The sequence below is a fragment of the Neofelis nebulosa genome, chromosome 4 (genome assembly GCF_028018385.1).
Source record: "Neofelis nebulosa isolate mNeoNeb1 chromosome 4, mNeoNeb1.pri, whole genome shotgun sequence".
Classification (NCBI taxonomy): domain Eukaryota; kingdom Metazoa; phylum Chordata; class Mammalia; order Carnivora; family Felidae; genus Neofelis; species Neofelis nebulosa.
Window position 1 is genome coordinate 167,748,683 of NC_080785.1, and position 22,445 is coordinate 167,771,127.

A 22,445-nucleotide genomic window follows, 5' to 3' on the forward strand; every position below is an offset into this window, starting at 1 on the left:
AGGGGGACGGCCATTTCAAATGACACAGGGCCGCCTCAGGAGGCTCCTGAATGGGGGACAAATTCGGGGACCACTTGATTCTGGGTACATTTGTGAAGCTGGGCCCAGTGAGGTCACTCGTGGATCCTAATAGCCTATCTGTGTTTGTTACTTAATTCACGTCTCGCTCCCCTGCTGGTGTGTGAGGTCAGGGTCTGAGTGGGTCACTCTATCCCTAGGGTGTAGACCGGGGTCAGACACACAGGGGCGCCTACTAAATGCTTGTGGAGTGGCTGAGCTCTGGGGATGAAGAAGGCAGATACGTAAGTGACAGAACCTGCCCTCGCCTTCCACGGCCTCACCTGCAACATGGAGGAAATAATTACCACGCCATTCGTTCATTCCAGAAATACCTAAAATACTTTTTGCCGGACCCCAGGCCCCAGCTCCGTGCTGGGACAGCACGGCAAATAAGATAGGACGGGGCTGAAGGACAACACAGACGGCCATAGCTCAACGTGATCTTTCCGGCACCATACGTGCCCCTTAAAGTAATAATAAAGCAGGGTGATACAATACAGACTGATTTCAGCGTTGGTTTGTTTTTCCTGGTGGGAAAGAAGAGGCCGGAGAAGGCCTGCCAGCCAGCGCATGTCATGTGATCCAAGCCCGGCCAATCGGAGGATCCCAGCAGACCAAGCACCTTGAATCCAGGTGGCCTGTGCCAGCAGCGGGTACAAAGTGCTTTTCCGGGTCTGTCTTGGGGGGATCCTTGCAACCCGTCCGTCCATCCGTTCGTTGCTTTGTTCATTCATCCATTCACCATTTGTCCAGCACTTAGGGCGAGGCAGGCACCCTTCTAGGCGCTGGGGATCCAGCAGTGAAGGAGGCAGACAAAAACCCCTGCCTCCGGGAGCTGACATTCCGCTGGTTAATTCTAGAGAGTCCACAAAAGCAACGCGTCGCACACTTCCTGTGTCCAACAGCGAGGAGTCCTCCAGCTGGGAGAAAACGTTGAGCTGTTACCGGTTTGGGGAAGGGGGCCCGGGAGCAAGGGCACGCTGCCACAGGACTGGCAAGGGGCGGGGGGAACAGGTGCGGCGGGCAGCGCGTGCAGGACTGGATCCCGTTCTTAGGAAAATTTCGAAATGTCGCCCGTCGCGGAAATTGTTTCATTAATTTCGGCTTGTTCAAATATCGCCTTATGCAAATCAAGACTGCAACGAGACACCGCTTTTCACCCACCAGAATGGTTACTGAGTGCTCTTTTTTCCGAAAGGGACAAGAGCGAGTGTTGGCAGAGACGTGGAGAAGTCGACAGCCTCGTGCACGGCTGGCGGGGAGGGACGCGGTGGGGGGGACGTGACATGGGGCAGCGCCGCGGGGAAACAGTTGAGCGGCTCCTGAGAAATGAAACATAGAATTACCATGGTGACCCAGCAGTTCCACTTCTGGGGATCCAAGACTCACGCACAAGCGTGCACAACAGCAAGATTGACAAGAGCCAAAAAGGGGAATCACCCCGACCGTCCATCAGGGGACACACGGATGCAAGCATGTGGTCCGTCCGGGCACGCACACGTCCCTCGGCCACCAACAGGAGCGAGGCGTCCGCACCCGCCACCCCGAGGACGGACCCTGAACACACGACGCTCAGGGAGGGAACCAGGCACGAGAGGCCGCACGGGGCGTGAGTCCACGTGTGTGAAACGTCCCGAGCAGTCTCATCCACGGACAGGAAGGGGGTTCGTGGGGACAGGGGGCTGAGGCATGGGGATGGGGAGTGACTGCGGATGGGCACAGGGCTTCTTTTTTGAAGCGACAGAATGTTCCGGAACTAAAGGTGATCATTGTACAACGTGGCGAATGGATTAAATGTCTCCCGTGGTAAATTTTACGTATCTTTTACCACAATAAAAAAAAAAAAAGGTTGCATGAAAATAGTGTTTAGCATGTAGACTGAGATTTTTGGTGCCCCCTTAAATTTTATGCCTGAAGAAAGTGCCTCACTCAAAAGTGCACTTGTCCTAGTCCCAGCCCTGCCAGAATTAAATAGAGAAGTCACAATGAGGCCTCATTGAGAAAGTGACCTTTAAGCCAAGGCTGGAAAGAAAGGAAAGAATTAGCCAAAGTGGCATTTGGGGATGAGTATCCCAGGCAGAGGAAGTTGCCCATGCAAAGGTCCGGGGGCAGGACCGGGCCGGGTGTGTTGGGGCCCGTGTGGCTGGAGCAGAGGGAGTGAGGGGGAGAGAGGGCGGAGGGCAGGGCAGGTAGGGGATGCTACGGTTCGAGCAGGGCCTTGGGGGTCGTGGGGAGGACTCGAGCTTTTACCCCAGGGACATGGGAGCTCTGGAGGGCTATGGGCAGAGGAAACGCAGGACTTGAGCCAAGTTTTTAAAGCCTATTAGCTCTGCAAGGGGAGGGATTTCCATCTCCCCCCCCCCCCCCCCCGTCAGCGCCATAAACCTCCACTTAGAATCCCACCTGGCCCACAGTAGGTGCAGTAGAGACTTACTGAGGGAGTGAATGAATACCAGCTCCATTTAGGGGCGGGTGGGGGGGCGGTGAGGGTGCAAAGTAGGCAAGTCACACTGTCCCAAGTCACGTAGCCAGGTTAGGGCAGGCCAAGGGCTCAAACCCGGAGCTGGGCAGCGGAGGCCCCAGTTCCACCAGCCTTACCAGAGGGAGGTCCAGGGCTGAGCCCGTGGTGGCCACCTGTTTCCTCCCCCGCCTGTGATTAATGGCCCTGCAGCCCATCCATCATGCACCAGCCAGTGCCTGGCTCTGCCCCGGAGGCCGCGGGGCCCAGCGCTCATTTGTAAGCAGGCTGAGAGGCTGGTCTCAGACGGTTGGATCCATGAGACAGATAGATCCCTGCTCCAACCTACCCCCCCAGATGTGGCCCTGATACCCCCCCCCCCACCCTGGAACAGAGGAAACGCCAGGATGCCGGTGCAGAGGCGGGGATGGGTGGGACCGGAGGATGCCCCCCATTGTAAGATCCTCGGAAGCCCCAATCCCTCCAGATTAATTAGACAGTCAAGACTGTTCCGTCCTGAACACTCTCCCTGCCTTTCCCGCACCTGCTACTCCTCCGCGCAGGGCCTGTCCCCCCCTCCAGCCTTACTATGGGCACCCCTCCTCCCCCCCCTCCAGCCTTACTATGGGCACCCCACCTCGTCTCCCGGCCTCCCACCCTGTCCCCCACTCGGCCACCCAGCACACGGCCTTCCAGGGCTTCTCAGCTGGGGACGATCTGGCCCCTGGGGACACTCAGCGACTGCCCACACTTCTGCTTGTCAACACTGGGCAGATGGGGGTGCTCCTGGCACCACGCGGGGCGCCCAGGAGGGGCCCTCACAGACAACGATCCAGGCCGGCACGGCAAGGGTGCAGAGGCTGGCTGAGAAACCCCGCTGTAAAGCTTCCCATGGCTCCCTGGTGCCCTCTGGGTAAAATGCCTACCCCTCAGTCCAGAATGTGGGGTTCTGCTTCCTCAAGCCTCCTGGGCCCCCTCCGGCCTATGCCACCGTGCCCCGCCTCCACGTCCCACCTGGAGAGGCAGTGACTGCACAGTGGTTAAAGGCCCGGGTACTTGGCTTCACATCCTGGCCCTGCCATCGTCTCGCTGGGTGATTTTGACCAGGTGACCTCAACCTCTTGGTGCCTTCATTTCCCCATCTTTCCAATGTCATAATACCTAAGGTCAAAGTGCTTTAAGCAGAGCCGGGTACATAGTGAAAAACATAGACAGGTGGACTGGTTGGTTTTTGTTCATGGTCTGGGACACAATTCTGGGCCTCTCCACCTGCTGGAAGGCCCAGCCCTGACCCCACCGGACTTGGGGTCTCTGCATCCAGCTCTGGCCCTGCCGGCCACATCTGGGGTCTGCTAAAATGGGAGTGTTGGGTCCCCAAATGCCCGAGTACTGGGATGTGCCTACCCAGGGCAGGCTCAGCCCCAGGGGGCTTCCCAAGGGAGAGGGCGCCTGGTGTGTGGCTCATGCTGTCCCACGGGACCCGGCCCTCGGCTTAATGCTCTGTGGCCAACATCCTGAAATGCCTACATTCCTAATCATTTTTCAGCAAGAGGCCTGCATTTTCATCATGCTCCGCCTGAAAACTCTATAGGCCGCCTCCATCGGGGACTCTGATCGCATTTGTGGGGTCCACGGATTCCAGAACCTGATGGGAATGTGGAAGAAGCTTTCCAAACATTTGTTCCTTTTTTCCTACAGCATTGGGACTAGGGAGACCCACGTCTTCCTAACTCATCTCTGGCCCCATCAGATGCTGTCTTTATTTAACGCACTGACATTCTGCTCATCGTGAATATTTTTGGCATTAATTTTTATTTTAAAAGATGCCGTCTTAAAGCATTGTTTATCTCGAAGGGCTTTGGGGGAGGGCAGGAAGAGGCCTTACGTTTTGCTTTTTCATCTCATACCGGTCTGGCCTTTTCATCTGCCCCGGAAAGGTGTCTGGGATCCTGACCCTCCATTTTACAGACTGGGAAAACCCAAGGCCCAAAAAAGTACCAAATAACCAGAGGCGAGCTGCAGAGTTGATTCTGGTAGTGGTGGTGGTGATTAAGAGCCTGTATTTAGCACTTGCCGGATTAGTGGGGCATTATTTCACTAGCTTCTTTGGGGCCTGTTCTCCACAGCAAGTGAGATCCTATCAAAATCCCAGCTAGGCCGGCCCTGATGGGGCCAGGGCTCCAGCCTCCCTGCCTCCCCGGGAGTAAAAGCCCAACTCCTCCCAGCAGCCTCCAAGGCCCTGCACCATCTGGAATGCCCCTGGCACCAGCTACAGAATTTGCATGGCCCAACTATAGAACAACACCGCGAGACACCCTTGTTCGAAAACGACGAGGAGTTTCCAGGCCACAACAGCAGGTCACCAACCCAAGCGCAGGCCCTTCTGAGTGCAGGGCAGGGCCCCTGTGTGAATGCATGAAGTCGCCTGCCCTGCCTCCCTGCCCTCCTTCCCTGCCCTGCTTCTCAGTACCAGGCTCGCTCGCTGCCTCAGGGCCTTTGCACTTGTTATTCCTGCCTCCTTGAGTAAGCTGCCAGCCTCCATCCCTGCCGGCTCCCCCCCCCCCCCCTTCACCTTCAGGTCCTCTCTGTGGTTAAGGAGGCCTCTCTGACCTTCCCCTGTTTGAAAATCGCACCTTCCTGGCCCTCCCCGCTGCCGCTTCATTTGCTCCATAGCCCTTACCACCTACCGACGTGCCAGGGATTCTGGCTCGCGCGCTCCTCTGTCTCATGTCATCGCCACCAGGGCCGGGACTTCGTGCCCCGCCACCCCCACCCCCGGGTCTCGGAGCAGGGCCTGGCACACAGTAGGCGCTCAATAAACGTGCGCCGAAGGAATGGCTCCCATGAGGTCGGCGGGATCACCGCGGCCTTTCTACAGAAGAGGAAACCGAGGCTCGGAGAGAAAACAGTCAGTGAGCCAAGGTTACAGAGCACGTCCCTGGCACGCGTCCAGGTCGCGCCATGACAGAGCCGGCGGTTTAGATGGGGGCGGCCGGGCCCTTTCTCCGCCAGATGGGGAAACCGAGGCCCGGCGGCGGCGGCGGCGGCGGCGGCCGGGGCCACCCCGCCGGGAGGGGCCGCGGCCCGGGGCGGGGCGCGCCGGGCCCAAGGTCACCGCGCCGGCCGGCCGGGGAGGCGGGCTGGGTGGGGATCCGCAGGCCTCCCCGGGCGCGCGCCCCCCCTCGGCGGCGCGCACGGGGCCCGGGAAGCAGCAGCGGCGGCGGCGGCGGCGGCGGCAGCAGGTGGAGCCGGAGCCTCCGCGCAGCCGAGGCCGCGGCCACTGCCGGCGTCGCCGCCATTAGACAATAGGAGCGGCGGCCGGGCGTGCGGGGAGGCGGGCGGCGGGGAGGGGCGGGGAGGGGCGCCGGGCGCGCAGGAAGCGGGGCCCGGGGCGCGCCGGGGCCGGGCGCGCGGGGGAGGGGGCGCAGGAAGCGGGCGAGGCCGGGCGCGGGAGGCGGCGGCGGCGGCCCCGGGAGCTGCCGATCGGCGCCGGGACAAAGGCGCGGCCGCCCGGCGCCCCGAGCCGCCCGAGCCGGGGCGCACAGCCGGGGCGCAGCCCGCGCCCCCCGCCGCGACTGACATGATGTTTCCACAAAGCAGGCATTCGGTAAGCGGGGCCCGCCGGCCCGGCGCCCCCCCACCCCCGGGTCCGGGCCCGGCATCCCCCTAGGTCCGCGCCTGGAACCCCCAGTTCTCAGCCGGGCCATTCCCCCCCCACCCCCACCCACTCCGGTCCGGGCCGCGCGCACCTCCCCCAGGTCGGCGCCTGGCACCCCAGTTCCCAGCCGGGCCGTTCCGCCCCCCCCCCTCCGCTCCGGCTCGCGGCTCGGCGCCTCCCCCCCCCCCCACCCCAACTCCTGGGCCGGGTCCCCTACAGCTCCCGGCCCAGCGCTACTACCCCGCCCCCATCGCCGCCAGCCCCCGGGCTCCCCCCCCATCTCCCGTAGGTCCCGGTCCTCTCCCAGCTCCCAGCCCAGATCCCCCCCCTCCACCCCCAGTTCCCAGGCCCGGTCCCCTCCAGCTCGCGGCCCGGATTCCCCCCTCCCCCAGCCCCTGAGGCATGCTTCCCGCCCCCCCCCCCCCCCCCCCCCCCGCCAGGCAGGCAGGGCCTTGGGGCGGCCTTGGCCTCGGGCCTGGGGCTCTCCGGGAGCCCCACCGGGCACCTCTAACACCGGGGCTGCTTTTGGGGCCTAGGAGTGGGGGGAGATCCGAGGCGCACCCCTCCCGGAAGAGCGCAGCCGGGAGGAAGGGTGCTGGGAATCTGGGGTGGAGGGCCCCCCGCCGGGTGATATCGGGCGCTGGGAGAGGCCCCTTCCCCAAGGGGACTTTGCGGGGAGGCCTTGCTCCCCCACCAACTTGGGGAGGGGCACTCCAGGACACGTTCTCCCCCCATCGCAGAGGCAGTTGGGGCTCTCGGATGTGCACCCCCCTCCGGCGCTGTGGAGGGGCGGTAGAGGGCGCACGCTGCCCCCCACCAAGGGCGGACCTTAAAACGCACCCCCACAGCCTGGGGGTGGTGGGGAAGGAGGCGGCTCGGGCGCACCCACCCCCTCGCCTTCCCCCGGGAGAGGCGGGGGCAGGAAGCGAGGGCGGGGGCCGCGCCAGGGGCTGTAAACACGAGCCCGGGAAGTGGGGCGAGGAGGGGGGGGGGCGCGCTGCAGCTGCGCCGCCGGCCGCCCGCCGCCTCGGGGGTCGCCCCGCCCCGCCCCGCCCCGCCCGGCCCTGACCCGGGCCGCCCCCTCCCCACAGGGCTCCTCTCACCTACCCCAGCAACTCAAATTCACCACCTCGGACTCCTGCGACCGCATCAAGGATGAGTTTCAGCTGCTGCAGGCTCAGTATCACAGGTGAGCTGGGGGCCAGGGGCCCTGCAGGGGGGGATGATGGACACCCCTAGAGGGGAGGTTGCGGCCCCTACTGTATACGTAGGCTTGAAAAAATGTAGGTAGAGAGTGTCCTTTCATGTGGTAGGCGCTGTCGTGAACACTTTTCCAGTATTAAACTCCCCTAGACTTCAAAACAGCCCATTTCGCAGGTAAGTAGACGGAGGCACAAAAAGTTATGTGCCCAGAGCCGCGGCAACCTGCCTGGCTTCAGAGCCTCTCTCCCCACGCCCACCCCCACCCCCATTGGACAGAAGACCTCCCAAGAAGTTGGAGATGGCCTTCCACTTCAACAGGTTTAAGCCCAGAGAAGTTAAAGAGATTTTCTGGGGCTGCCCAGCAAGGAAGTGGCACACGGACACTTGCACCCAGTCCCTGGGCTGAAGAATGTGAGCCCTCAAGGCTGTGTTACCGAGTGTGGGGCTTTGCCTGGGAATCAGAAGGGGGTCCTTGGTCACGAATCCCAGCGGGGCCTCGGGCCCTCTCTGGACCTCCGTTTACCCACACAAAAGCGATCTAAGAAGCTTCCTGGGTTTTCTTCAAGAAGAAAGGGAAATAGATAGAGATATTTACAAAAATCTCACTTTTTGAGGGTACTTTCCACGCTCCCCGTGTGGTAAATACTCAACCTACATCCTCTTGTTTAATCTTCCCCCAGTGTCCTGTCGCTGGGCCCATTTTACAGATGAGGAAACTGAGGCACAGGCAGTTGAACTTTGTTCCATCCCCTGATGTGGAGAGTTTAGGGGCTCGGCTTGGCAGGTCTGGCTTTTATGAGACCCCCCCAGGGGGTCCTTCCCTCCCTGCCTGGCCCGAGCCCAGGAGTACTGGGCCTGGTCCAGTCCCATAGACTGGAGGTCACAGTACGGTCACAGTGCTGTGTGACCTCAGGTAATCCAGATGCCCTCTCTGAACTTTGGGATCTCCATCCACTGGACCTGGGTGTCTCTCTATACACTGAGGGGTCCTACCGTGTTGGGGGTACACACGGGATTTACCCGATCTCCAAGAAGGGCCAGAAATCCAGAGTTTGCAGTGGAAGTGCCTGATTTTTTTTTTTTTTTTAATGGCGTCAACAAATAGTTTTCTTAAAGAAAATGAGAGAAAACAAACTCACGGGGCCCCTAGCGTCACAGACTGTGGCCTGTGTCTGAACCTGGATGTACAAGGCAGTCAGTTTGGTGGAGGGAGACGCTAGGCCCCATGAGACCGACATGCGTTTATTGGGTGCTTACTGTATAACAGGAGCTGTTCTAGAAGCTTTCCTTGTCTTAATCGGTTTCATTCTCCCCACCCCACCCTGGGAGCTTGGCACTTAACAGACGCAGAGACCAAGGCCCAGAGAGGTAGAGGGTCACACGGCGTCAAAGCAGCGGGGCCGAACTTTGAGTCCAGTCTGCCTGGCTCGAGTCGGCCGTCTGCTTTCTGCCTCTTTCTCTGCCCTCCTCGTTAGGGCTGGCGGCAAGTGGGCTTTGAGAAATGCTCCAAGCTCATCCTTGCGGGGACAGCCTGAAAGAGGCCAGGGGCTCACCACCTCTGTCACCCAAAAGTGGAACTTGAATCCCCTAGTGAAATCAAGGCTTGTAAGAGGGGCCTGGCCGGTCCCCTTGGAGATTCCTTGCTGAGTCCAGCCCAGCTCCCTGCCAGCCAGCCAGCCCTGCACCCTCTCTGCCCTTTTGTGGTTTCTATTCCTTCCTCCCTGGCCGGATCGTTTTCCCCAGTGGCTGGGACTGTGGTCTCTGTAGCCAGCTTTCTGGCTGTGTGACCTTGATCCACTTACTCAACCTCTCTGGGCGTCCAGTGCGTCATCCGTGGCACGAGGGTCGGCGCTAACATCACGGACTCCATCGAGTTGCTGGACGGGGAGAAGTTTCTCTGAGTCCCTGGCGGACCTGGGGTCAGGGTGTTTGTAATCCGTGTGGTTACCCAGGACTTTCTCTGCAGCCGTACCTCCCAGGCTGATTTCTTGATCCTCGGTTTACAGTCCGGGAGCCCGAGGCAACCAACCCCCTGCCCCATCTCCACAGAGGGGCGCGTCGTCCCGCCCCCACCAAAGCTCTGGGCTCCCCTGCACGGTGGTAGGGGGGACCTCAGCCCAGCCCCTGGCCCCTCCCTCCTTGTTCTGTTTCAGCCTGAAGCTCGAATGTGACAAGCTGGCCAGTGAAAAATCGGAGATGCAGCGTCATTACGTGATGGTAAGCTGGCCCCGGGTGGGCGGGCGGGGGGCTGGTGGGGGGACCCCAGACCCTCCTCCGCCCCTGGCAGCTGCCTGACCCTGGCCGCCTCCTGCGGGATGTAGGAGGATTCGGGGTCTGCGCTCCATTCAGCCGGCCCCCGGGGCCTGGCTGAGTCCGCCTTGCCGGCCTGGCCGCCGGCCCAGGCGGTGGCCGAGGTGCCAAACCACCGGGTTGCAGCCTGGGCCTGCCAGGTCCCCCGGCTGTCCTTGGCAGCAGAGGAGGCGGCTGCTGTGAAAGCCAAAGCCAGGAACTGACGTGGGGGAGCAGCCGGATCCCTCCCTGCCCCCACAGTTTGGGCATCCCAGCCTTTAACCCCTCCTGGCCCGGGCTTCAGAAGGAGGACTGGGGGGGGGGGGGTGGCCAGGAAGCTGACATCCTTTGAGGTCCCAGGGAGGGAGGGGGTGACACTGCATTCTTTGCCTGACATCTGAGACCCTGCCTGTGTACGCTGCCAGAATCACTTGCCGGGATCCACACCCACCAGGTGGCAATTTCTACATCAAAAACCCCTGCGCTGGTCCAGCCCAGAGCCCGGCTCTCCCAGGCTACAGGGGAGGCAGAGGCAGATACTTACCCTCCTGGCCCCAGAGGGATGGGGCTGGGGCTGAGAGAGGGACCCAGGGCTGGCGGGGGAGGGGGGGGCCGGGGGGGACGGTTCCAGAGAGGGGCACGCTGCCTAAGGAAGGCTGCACGGAGAACGGGGCATTGCGGCTCGGGTCTTGAAGAATGAGTAGGAGCTTTCTGGGCAGAGGAAAAACTGCTATGTCCTGGGAATGAACTTGGCTTCCCCTGCCCCACCCCCAGGGATGATGGGGAGCCATGAGGGACTTGAGGGGAGGGGAGGGGGCAGGGTCAGATCTGGGACGTGAGGAGGGGGGCTCCTGACCCCAGAGCCAGACCCAGCAGGCTTTGTTTATCCTGATTATTTATACCCAGGAAGGCAGACTTCCCGGGAGTCTGGGGCCACCCGCCGACAAGACACATAAAGATAAAAGATTAGGAGCCCTGGAATGTTTGTGTGCCGGAGAGGGGGCTGGAAAATTATTCCAGAACCCAGGGGAGCCAGGCCAGGCTGGGGCCCTGAAGCCCCCTCCCAGCTCCCTCAAGTGCCCCCCCCACAGGGGCCTGGGCCCCTGCTCCGGGTCTGGGTGCCTCCTACATGCCTCTCCTCTCTCCTGCCTTCACACTCTCATCTGGCTGCCTCCTGCCGTCTCTGGAGCCCCCCATCCTTTGCCCACCCCCCATTTCTCTCTCTCTTCCCCCCCCCAATAGTACTACGAGATGTCCTACGGCTTGAACATCGAGATGCACAAGCAGGTACGCCCCCCGCCCCCCTTGAGCACCCCCAGGCAGGTGGGCCCGGCCCCTTGGCTATACACCAAGTCTGTCCTCCATACTGTTACTTCCAAGCCCTCTGTCTGCTCTTTCCTGGGGCCCCCTGGGAGGTTTATCTCCCTGAGGGGGAGGGGCAGAAACTTTCCCCCAACCTACCACCCCCCTGCCCCGTCGACCCCCCTTTACAACAGTGAGGGAGGGTAACATGCCAGCGCACCGTGGACCCCCAAATTGCCCCTCACCCTTCAGCCTTGCTTTGGCCATCCGTGCCCTGAGGGGGGGGTCATGAAAACAATGATGCTGGCCACCCGTCCCCTACAAGCAGCCACTCCTTACCAGGCGCCGGCCATCATCTCAGGGCCCCCCGGCCCCCCGAGCCTGGTCCTGCGTCTTCACTGTCAGCGGCAGGGCCGGGAGCCAGCCTCGGATCCCACCTCTACCGCTGGTTGGGTGCCCATAGGCTTGAGGGGTTGATCTGACCCTGGGCCGAGCTGGCCTCGTAGCTAGAACCTCGCGGGCCTCCTGGGGCTGGTCTGCACCTGCCCCCGCCGCCCGCCCTGGACTGAACCCTCCGTGCGTTCCAGGCTGAAATCGTCAAGAGGCTGAATGGGATTTGTGCCCAGGTCCTACCCTACCTTTCCCAAGAGGTGAGTGACCCTCCACCCCCCAAGGGCTGCTGGAAGGAGGAAGTAGACAGACCGTCGACTTGCCCCAGGCCCTCCCCGCTGCAGCCCTCGGGCTGCCCCGACCACACACCTCCCCTCTCTGGACCTCCCAGACACCAGCCTGGCCTGTGCGGAAGAATCCCCAGGCTGGAGTGAGTCATTTCACTGGGGAAAATGTCAGATATGCCCAAGACTGCACCAAGAGTTGTTCCCGCCTGTCCTGCTTCTGCCTCGGACCTTCCTGAGGTTTGTCTGCCAGGCCCCGTGGGCCACCTCAGGCCACAACACCAGAAACGTGTGTGTGTACGGGGAGGGCACTCAGCACACGTCCGCAGGCGTGCACGCAGACATGCACAGACGCGACGCCCAGATACACGAGGCACACACATGCACGTGTGCACGCAGATGCACGTACGTGCAGCCACGCAGAGACCCACAGGTGGACGCGTGGACACACGCACGCGCCCTGGGGAACCAGGCACCGGGCTCTCACTCCTGCTTTTTGAGATTTTAAGACTCTTGGTGTGAGACCCGCTCCACATTCCCCGCCCCTGCCATTCCTGCCCTGCCAGGTTTTGCTGTCGATAATTCATTTCCTCTTTAAGGCCAGACGATCTTGGGGCCCTTGGGGAACCTGCATGCCCAGGGACAGTTCCAGAAGGACACTGTGAAAACCCCAGAGAAAGGGGTTCTCGGGGCCTTGAAGACCTAGACTTGTGCTTTCCTCTCATGACGGGGGCTTCCTGGTAGGCAAGGCAGAAAGAGACGTTGGCAGATTCTGGCATCTGATGGCAGAAGACACGGACGTTCAGGGAGTGCTGGGGTGTGGAGGGGGCCGATTGCTCTGGGGAGGGATTGCGCTGAACCTAGACTCCTACTCCAGCACTGCCAGAATCCACCGGGCCTTCCTCAGCTATGGAAGGAGAGGGGCTTGGATTAGCAGATGTTCGACAGCTATGGAAGGAGAGGAGCTTGGGTTAGATGTTCGACTGCAATGTGCAAGATCTTAGGATCAAGACTTGCCTGTACAGTTGGCCACGTTGTGCACTGTACATCTATTTTTTGTAGGTGGCAGATCCAGGGTGTCTCTCAGACTCACCCAATGTTGTTTTCTTAAGTATGTTTGGCACTGGCTGAGGCTTGGTAAACAGAAGGGGATGGAGAGGGGTTTTCTGGTGGGGTCGAAAGCCATGGGGGTTGGGGGGGACGGTGCATGGCGCTGATAGCCTGGATGGGAGAGTGGCTTCTCTTGGGCTCTGTGCCCCAGAGCCCCACCTGAGATCAGGGTGCAGCACCTGGCTCCTCTCTGCCCCCCATTCCCCTTTCCAGCACCAACAGCAGGTCTTGGGAGCCATCGAGAGAGCTAAGCAGGTCACGGCTCCTGAGCTGAACTCCATCATCCGAGTACGTCTGGGTCTCGGGTGGGCGGGCAGGTGGGAGGGCAGGTGGGCCCGGCAGCTAATGCTCCCCTCCTTCTGCCCTGCAGCAGCAGCTCCAAGCCCATCAGCTGTCCCAGCTGCAGGCCCTGGCCCTGCCTCTGACCCCGCTGCCGGTGGGGCTGCAGCCGCCTTCGCTGCCGGCCGTCAGCGCGGGCACCGGCCTCCTCTCGCTGTCCGCGCTGGGCTCCCAGGCCCACCTCTCCAAGGAAGACAAGAACGGGCACGACGGGGACACCCACCAGGAGGATGACGGCGAGAAGTCGGATTAGTGGGCGGCCGGGATGGGGAGGGTGGGGGGACAGAGGGGAGACAGACAACGGAAGAGAGAGGAACGTTTAGCGCAAGACACAGTGTAGCTCGGGATTGGCTGAACTCGGTAGTATTTATGGTAGCCGCCTGCTGGGGCCCTAGCCCTGCCTGTGTGCCGCCCCTAGCTTCGCTCACACCCCCGGCCTCCCTCCTCCTCCTCCACCCCCCACCCCTGCAGCCTGAGTGGGTGAATACCTTGCTCATGCTCATTCCACACCGGAGGCAAGCTGAGGCCTGGAGGCACAAACGGGAAGCCAGGTCAGAGGAGAGCAAAGCCTCCAGAAGCCCCGCACCCCTGCACTTCCCCGTCCGCACATGCGCACCTGACGTCCGCCCCGCAGGGCCCCTCAGGGCGCGCCCCCCAGCCTCTCACCCCGGCACTGCATGCAGACACCACGCTAGCTGCCCCTTCCTGCCCTGGGCACACCCCCCCCCTCCCGTCCTCCCCCCTCCCCCCTCCCTCACCTCCTCTGCCCGTTCCGGAGCCCACGCCCACCTGTCCTCTCCCCTCGCCCCGCAGGAGAGGGGGCGGGGAGAGTGAGCTTAGCCAGGAGCAGGGGGAGGGGGAGCGGGCGTCCCAGAATTCCCTTTCTCCCCTTCCCGAATAAAGATGAGGGTACTCAAGTTGTCTTGGTTTTTATTTTATTTTTTTCCTTTTTCCAGTATACTAGCTTGTCTTTTAAGAAAAGGGATATTACGGGGGAAAAAAAAAAAAGACAGAAAAATGTTTAAAAAAAAAAAAAAACAAGCAACACCCACACCTGTGTCTGTATATAGCCTTTTAGACTGTCAGCTTTTGTTGTGCTCAGTCGTCTGATCGCTGCGGAGAAGTGACAATGCTGTGTCGAGGGTGGGCTTAGCTGTGCCTTTCAAATAAAGATGTGAGAAGGTTGGTCGCCTTGTTCCTGCCTCTGTGTTGCGGGCTGCCGCGGTGCCCCCCTTCCCAGGGGAGGAGGGGGTTCCCTCACGTCTGAGCTCCCTCCTTATGGGGGACGGGATAGCGAGAGTCCCGGGTGAGTCCGGCTTGTCCGTGTAAGTCTGTCTGCAGAACTTGGTGCATAGACCAGAGAGGGTCAGCTGGAGGATCTAAGTCACACAGCCACGCCCCGGTGCTGGAGGCTTAATGGAGCTGGTTTCTGATCACCAGGCCACAGGGCTCCTAAGTGGCATTCTTTTCCCTTAGAGACAGATTTCCAGACTGCGGGATCAATTGCCACTGCCCACGCGAAGACCCTTTTTCCAGAGCTGAGAACACAGACCCCCAGCTGAACGTGACCGGGCCAGGACCTCTTGAAGGTCCTCGAGCCACCCCCTGAGCGGGACCACCTGGGGGAGCCAGAAGGAAAGGAGGTTCCCAGAGTGCATCTCGCGCTTGGGCCAAGAGGCCCTCAGGCTGCCCACCCAGGATGTGGGGAGAAGGCGGGGCAGCCAAGGAGGGCTGGGGCGTAGAATTCCCACCCTCAGGGACCTGGGCACCCAGGGACTTTTCAAGTCCAAGAAATTCTCACCTGCCCCCCATCCAGTGGGTTCCCATGGGGGACCAAAGGCAGAGGGGAAGGCGGACTGCTTACCGCACAAGAAATGGCTCATGTCCCTGAGCAAAGAGGAGACAGAGGAGTGGGGACAGGGGCCGAGCCACCCAGGCACCCCTGCACCCACTGCAGCCAGAGCACCTCTAAAAACGCCAGTGTGATGGGGTCACTCCCCGCCTAACGTTTATCCTCGGGTTAAAAACCCAAACTCGGGCACCTGGGTGGCTCAGTTGGTTAACCCACTGACTCCTGGTTCAGCTCACGTCACGATCTCACCGTTGCTAAGATCGAGCCCTGACTGGGACTCCACAGTGACATCGCGGAACCTGCTTGGAATTCTCTCCCTCTCTCTCTGACCCTCCCCTCCTTGTGCGTGCGCTCTCTCTCTCAAAATAAATAAATAAGCATTAAAAAAAAAAAAAAAGGCATGAGTACTGAGTGATTCCATTTATATGAAGAACAAAATCCAGCCCAAGTGACCTGTACTGTCAGGTGTCATGGGGTTACCCTTGGCAGAGGGCGAGGGGCACAGGGGGCTTCTAATGGGGCCGGTCGTGTTTCACTTCTCAACTTGCCTGCTGATTACATGAGGGTGTTCACTTTGTAATAATTCATCAATTTGTTCACTTCACAACCTGTGCACCCTTTTGTGTGTTACATTTCACAATTTAAAAAAAATCATAAAAAATAGATTTGTGGTCTCCGTGGCAGCTGGATCTGCTCCCCACCCCTCCAATCATCCCTCTTCCGCAGGCGGCAACCAGCTTGAAACATCTCGCCATTCCTTGCCTAGAGGCCTTTGCACATGTTGTTCCGTCTGTCTGGAACAGTGTTCTTTTTTCTTTTTTTTTTTTTTTTTAACGTTTATTCATTTTTGAGAGACGGAGAGAGAGACAAAGTGTAAGTCGAGCGGGGGAGGGGCAGAGAGAGAGGGAGACAGAATCTGAAGCAGGTTCCAGGCTCTGAGCTGTCAGCACAGAACCTGACGTGGGGCTCGAACCCACAAACCGTGAGATCATGACTTGAACCGAAGTCAGAGGCTTAACCGACTGAGCCACCCAGGTGTCCCCAGGTCCCTGGATGACATGTTTCCTAAGTCCTCTCAGGCCCCTCCACCCAGGTCCTGCAGGGAACAACAGGTGCCATTAATATGTCACATAGTGGTTCCAGGCATATGGTCTCTTGCCTCAGTTTAAATCCTGGCTCTTCAGGGGTGCCTGGGTGGCTCAGTAGGTTGAGCGCCCGACTTCGGCTCAGATCATGATCTAGAGGTCGGTGGGTTCGAGCCCCGCGTCGGGCTCTGTGCTGACGGCTCAGGGCCTGGAGCCCACTTCGGATTCTGTGTCTCCCTCTCTCTCTGCTCCTCCCCCACTCGTGCTCTGTCTCTCTCCTTCTCTCTCTCTGTCAAAAATAAACAAACATTAAAAAAATAAATAAATCCTGGCTCTTCCTCTCATAGCTGAGCCATCTAATGATTTTTTTTTTTTTTTAATTTATTTTTGGGACAGAGAGAGACATAGCATGAACGGGGGAGGGGCAGAGAGAGAGGGAGACACAGAATCGGAAACAGGCTCCAGGCTCCGAGCCATCTCATAGCTGAGCCATCTAGACAGGTGGCTTCTCCCCTCTGGACCTTGGTTTCCCTGTCTGTAAACTGGGTATAATCTCAATACTACTCCTTGTTATGAAGGTCATACTATTTAATCCGTGGAAATGCTTACAGCACAGCCTGGCACGTTCCTTCATTCCTTCATTGAGACCTACTGTGAGCCCCAGGGACACAGAAGACATAAATTCCTGTCCTCTGGCTGGAACAGACAGATAACCAGGAAAACACAAAATGTGTCAGCACGTGTGTTGACGGAGAGCCAGGCAGAGAAGGGATGGGGAGTGTTGGCTGCAAAATTTTTTTTTTTTCTAATTTGCACATAGAAGCAGCTCAATAAATGTTAGCAGTTTGCTGAGGGCAGACCTGGGTTTGTAGCCGTCTCAGACCCTAACTAGTGATTTGAGGCAAGTGAAGTCACTTGTCTGATCTCAGTTTCTGGGAAACTGTTCCCGAGAATTAGCAGGAAGCCTGCAAGGGCTCACAAGCTGTCAGCTGGTGTTATTATTACTGATATTGCTGGCAGATGAAGGGCTTCGTGGGGGGGGGGGGGGGTGTCACAAATCCGACACCCCCAAAACAGGGGTCTCCTCCGGAGAAGGGGGCGCCCTGCCCAGCCACGGAGGATCTGGGACCTCGGGGGCCTCCCTTTGGGCCTCGGAGCACCCCCGCCCAATCCCACCTGCGGGGCTTGGATCTGGGAGCCCCCGGTGGAGCAGGCTGACAAGAAGGTCCGGGGGGGGGGGGGGGGGGGGGGGGCGGGGGGGGGTGCGCGAGCGCGGCCGCGGAGCCCGGGCGGAGGGGCCGCCTCCGGTGCCCCCTCCCCACCGCGGCCTCCCGCGCTTAACGACCGCGCCGCCGGCGACCTCGGCTAATTGATCCGCTAATGGGCCCCGCGCCTCGGCCGCGCCTAATGAGGCGGGAGGAGGGGGCGGAGGGGGCGGAGGGGGCGGTGGGGAGAGTGCAGGGGAGGGGGAGAGGAGGGGTCTAGGGAGGGGGAAGGGAGGGGGAAGGAAGACAAGGGAGGGGTGGAGGGAGGGGGTGGGGGAGAGAAGGGAGGGGTGGAGAAGGGAGGGGAGGACAGGAGGAGGGGGAGCGAATGGAGGGAAGGGAGGGGAGGGGTTAGGGAAAGAGGAGGGGGAGTTGGAGGAGGATAGGGAGGAACACGGCAGGAAGGGGGAAGGCTGAGAGGGAGGGGCCCAGGGAGAGGAGGAGGGGGGGCAATGCCCCCAGCCCTTGGGCACAGGACTGGAGGAGAGGGGAGCCATGCAGACAGGATGAACCCAGCCATTTCTGACCACCCAACCCCCTCTCAGACCCCATCCCTTGTGGGGGGGGGGGGTTCCTTCTTAAAAGCCCCTCCCCTTCTATGATCATTCCCCTTTGGAAGGGGTTTTTAGCAGGGGGATGTGGACATCAGGGGTGTGAGCCGCCCCCCTACTCTGTCCTCGAATGTGCTAATGTCCTCAGTGTTGGAGCATTCCCCCAGGCCCCTGTGGCCTGAGACGAACCCAGCCCCTGTCCCCACACACCCCTTCTGTACCTCCACCGACTCCTAGGCCTGAGAGCACCCCAGTGGCTCAGAAAGCCAGCCCTCTTCCTCCGGCTCCTGGTTTGAGCCGGAACTCCTCACGTGATCCACGAAATGGCCACAGTCCGGCCGGCCAGGCGCACCTGCAGCCTTCCTCCTTCCTGAGTCCTCTGGGCATCAGCAACTTGGACTTGGATACAGTCTTGGGGGAGAAACAGTGCTGGTGGAGTCTGGGACCCGGAAATGTCACGCTGCCCATTTCGCAGACAACAGAACTGTGGCCCAAAGACGGACAACAGATTGTCAAGGCCACAAAACAAGGCAGTGCCTCAGAAGGTCACCCGACCTCAGGTAAAGGAGCTCTTGGCCCCACTAGGAGCAACCAGAAATAATCAGGAAGCCAAAACCAGTCATCAGGATAACAGAAATCATAAACAGCTATGATTTGAACATCTATTAAGGCCCCAGCCTTGGCTGAGGGTTTTGACTACATGTCTGTTAATTCCTTTTTTTTTTTCGATTTTTTTTTAACGCTTATTTATTTTTGAGACAGAGAGAGACAGCGCATGAACGGGGGAGGGTCAGAGAGAGGGAGACACAGAATCCGAAACAGGCTCCAGGCTCTGAGCGGTCAGCACAGAGCCCGACGCGGGGCTCGAACTCCTGGACCGCGAGATCGTGACCTGAGCCGAAGTCGGACATTCAACCGACTGAGCCACCCAGGCGCCCCTCCTTCGTTTTTTTTTTTTTTTTAAGTTTATTAGTTATTTATTTATTTTTGTAATCTCTATGCCTAATGTGGGGCTCGAACCCGACCCAGACAGCAGGAGTCACATGCTCTTCCCACAGAGCCAGCCAGGCGCCCGTCTCCCAGTTAATTCTTGAAAATACCTGTGAAGGAAGGACCATTAGACAGATAAAGAAACGGAGGCAGTGACTTGCCCAAGAGCACACAGCCAGGAACCTAGGTTCTGATGCAGGAAGGTCCAAGCTACAGGGTGCAGGGTCTTAGCCATTTTGTTTAAGGGAAAGAGGAAGCTTCTGGAACCAGTGCTGGAGAGCAGGGCTTCAAGGGTGGGAGTGCCAGGCAGGGCAGGGCAGGGCAGGGCAGGAGGCAAGGGTGAGGAGGGAGTGGGAGGGAGGGGTGCTCCTGGAGGCAGTGCTCCCCTGCTTGTGCAGGCCTTCACCCTGGCCTCTTTCTGACACCACCTGAGGGCCTTTCCCTGGCCTGGAACACATTGTCCCCAGAGCCGGGGACTGCCATCAACACCCCCCCTTTTGCTGGCTTTATCAATCACAATGCACAACTTAAGGCAACAGATACTCCCTTGTTCTCCCTTCCCCCACCCCCGACCCCCACTCCGAGTCTGTGACAAAAGCATTCGGTCTGATGTGGTCACTACTGCGTCTCCAGGCTTAGCATTGTGTCTGGCTCGCGGTAGGTGTTCGGGGAAGATCGAGCGAGCGGGTGAGATGGCGGCGCACGAGCCAGCCCCTCCGGACCCCGCCTGCCAGCCTGGGAGCCACGGCAGGTGTTAGAGCGGAGGAGGGGCCAGGCTGGAGGGGAGACAGAGGCTCGCGTCGCGTTTAGACGCGTTCTGACCTTAGACGCGGCGGGAGGGAGCCCAGGCACCATAGGACCCTGCCCGCCGAGGACTCCCCCCGACGGTCTCTCGGGCTGTCGCAGTCTTACCCTTCCGTGTGTCTCCGCCCTCGTCTCTGGGTGTCCCAGATCCTCTGTCTCTCCGGGTCTCTCTCTCTCACCCGCCCCGCCCCCCACCGTCCTTCAAGGTCTTTCTAGCTCTCCCTCTCCTCCCTGTCTGTCTCTCCTTCCTACTCTCCCCACGTGTCCCCGCTCTGTGCCCCCTCCCCCCCCCCCACCCGCCCTGGATGCCCACCCCCCACCCACCGCCTCTCGGCACAAGCCTCTCCCACCCACTCCGGCCCCAGGACCCGGACGCTGGGCGCCAGCCAGGCCTGGAAGCCCGCCCCTCCCCCGCCCCTGACCCTCCCGCCCCCTCCCACCCCCCCTCTCCCCTGCCCCCCCCCCCCGCCCCTCCCTCCTCCGTCCCCTTCACCCTTCCCCTCCTGCCCACCCTCCGCCTCCTCCCCGGGTCCCCAGCGTTTCCTCCTCCCCGCGCCCCACTCCCCTCCTCCCTTTTCCTCCCCTCCCCGCTTCCCGATCCCGGCCCCGAGGAGGGGCGGGGCCCGTGCTCCCGGTGCCCTGCTGGGCCTGACCGGGCCTGTTGGGTAACGTGCAGGCCCGGCCCGCGGTTAATGGTGGGTTTCCCGGCCTGGGCGGCGGGCTACATGGCACACGGTCTGGCCGACCTGGGACGCGGGGCGGAGATGGCCCCCGGGACCTTGAACGGCAGCCGCTGAGCGCCCACCCTGAGTGAGCTTGGCGCTGTGTGACCACGCACAGGTCCCTAGGCGTCTCTGGGCCTGGCCGCTTCCACTCCACCCTGCCCTGCAGCCAGACCCACTGGTCACCGGCATTTATTGGACGCCTGCTGTGTAATAGACTCTGGGGTGGGTGCCCAGGGACCCAGGACAGAGCTGCTCTTGACCGTGGTGGAGCCCACAGCGTCTAGGAAGACAGATAATAAGCCAGCAAATAAGAAAATAAGATGATTTCACAGACCAAATGCTACAAAGAAAGCTCCAACAGGGGCTGGAGACGGAGAATGACAGAGGCCTCTCTCTGTGGAGGTGACATCTCAGCTGAGACTTGGATGGCAGGAGCCTGGGGGGGGGGGGGGGGAGGCGGGGAGGGAGATGGGGGGGAGGGGCTGCAGGCCTAGGGAACCAAGAGGGCAAAAGCCCAGAGGCAGGAGGACTGCTATTTTGTTGCAGGTTCCCGCACAAAGTAAAGGGAATAATCCAGCTGGCCCTGCAAGAAGGGCAGGAGATACCATTATCAAGGGCTAGCTCACCCCCGTTTCAAGATAAGCAAACTGAGGCCCCGGGGAGAAAGGGCTCCCTGCAAACCTGAAGCTGGGAGAGTAAGCTTCCGGTTGGGCCACATAGTGTGTTCCACACACATGTCTGTGCGACGCCTGCTGGGGACTGGGCGAATCTGGGGTCCAGCAGGAGCCTCCCAAGAGTAGGGATGGAGGCGGGGTGCGTGGAGATGCCGGGAGCGGGGGTGGGGGGTGTAGAGGGTGAGGCCCAGACTTGGGATGGAGGGCCCCTGCGTGTGATGTGGGGTCTGGGACCAGGAGAGCCCCAAATAGAGGTTGCCTTTTTGGGCCAGGTCCCACCCTGCTTCCCCCCTGCACACACTCACAGGACAGGCAAAGCCAGCCTCCCCATCCAGCTGTTTGAACCTATGACAACACAAGGAAGGTCCTATCGTTCCTCTCAGTTTACAGAATCACGGTGGCACAGCAGCAAAGTCAGATTTGAACCCAGGCCTCCAAGGGAGGCGTGACCTCGGGTGGCCACTGACCCCTGCAGGCAAGGTTAGCAATGGGCAGGAGGTCAGGGACTCTGGATCCCTGCCCGGATATGAATACTGGGTGACCTGGAAGGGGTTCTGCCCCTCCCTAGGCTTGCCTCTTCATCCTCCCAGCAAATATAAGGGGCAGGCACTGTGTTGGGCCTGGGCCGACCATAAAATAATCAGTGTCCAGAGAGGGATGAGACTCTACTGAAGGAAATAAAATGAGAGAGGCTGACCAAGTAGGGAGGTTGAGGGCTGTTGTAGCCAGGCTGGCCGGACCAGGCCTCACTAGGATGTGATGTTCCATCCAAGACTGGAAGGGAGAGAAGAGTCAGCCGTGATCCAGGCAAAGAAAACAGTGCATGCAAAGGTCCTGGGGCGGGACCTTACCTGGTATGTTAGAGGTAACAACCAAGAGGGCTGAGAAGCTGGAGGGAAGTGAGAGTGATGGGGAGAGAGGGAGGAGGTGAGGGCAGGAGAGGACAGGGGTCAGCCCATGTAGACACAGGTGGGAATTTGGATTTTATTCTGAGGGTGATGGGGAGCTCTGGAAGATTTTTAAGCAGAGGGAAGGATGGGATCTGATCACATTTTTTAAAAGCAAATCTCTACGCCCGAGACGGGGCTCGAACTCAGGACCCAGGGATCAAGAGTTGAAGGCTCTCCGGGCTGAGCCATTTTAATGCATCGTCAAAAATGTAGGGGGAAGGGAGCGTGTGTGTTAGTGTATTAGAAGATTGTCATCCACCTCGGTTCCCAGGTGAGGAAACCCACGGAGCGGGGGCCATCCTGGACTCCCTGAGGCCCCTTCTTTTCTTTCTGGAGCTGCCCACTTCTTTCAGAGGCAGCAGCTGGGGTTGGGAGCCTTCAGCCAGTCCTAGCGCCTCCCGACACTGGCCACCCAGTCCCCGACTCCCATTGCACAGAACCTATTGACTTTTCAGA

The 22,445-nt window shown here is 60.2% G+C and overlaps 1 protein-coding gene and 1 long non-coding RNA gene across 2 annotated transcripts; one reads left to right on the forward strand and one right to left on the reverse strand.

Annotated features, from left to right (window-relative positions):
- Positions 1-486: 486 nt before the first annotated feature.
- Positions 487-5,599, reverse strand: LOC131510822 (uncharacterized). Its single transcript, XR_009261208.1, has 2 exons — positions 5,206-5,599; positions 487-1,382 (listed from the first exon to the last, which is right to left on the reverse strand). It is a non-coding gene; the product is annotated as an uncharacterized LOC131510822 (long non-coding RNA).
- Positions 5,600-5,658: 59 nt separating this feature from the next.
- Positions 5,659-14,278, forward strand: TLE5 (TLE family member 5, transcriptional modulator). The gene is made up of 7 exons (XM_058728393.1): positions 5,659-6,125; positions 7,268-7,365; positions 9,533-9,596; positions 10,911-10,955; positions 11,558-11,620; positions 12,968-13,042; positions 13,125-14,278. Exons 1-7 carry the CDS (start codon positions 6,099-6,101, stop codon positions 13,344-13,346), a joined length of 594 nt encoding a protein of 197 aa, XP_058584376.1. The 5' UTR covers positions 5,659-6,098; the 3' UTR covers positions 13,347-14,278.
- The last annotated feature ends 8,167 nt before the right edge of the window (positions 14,279-22,445 follow it).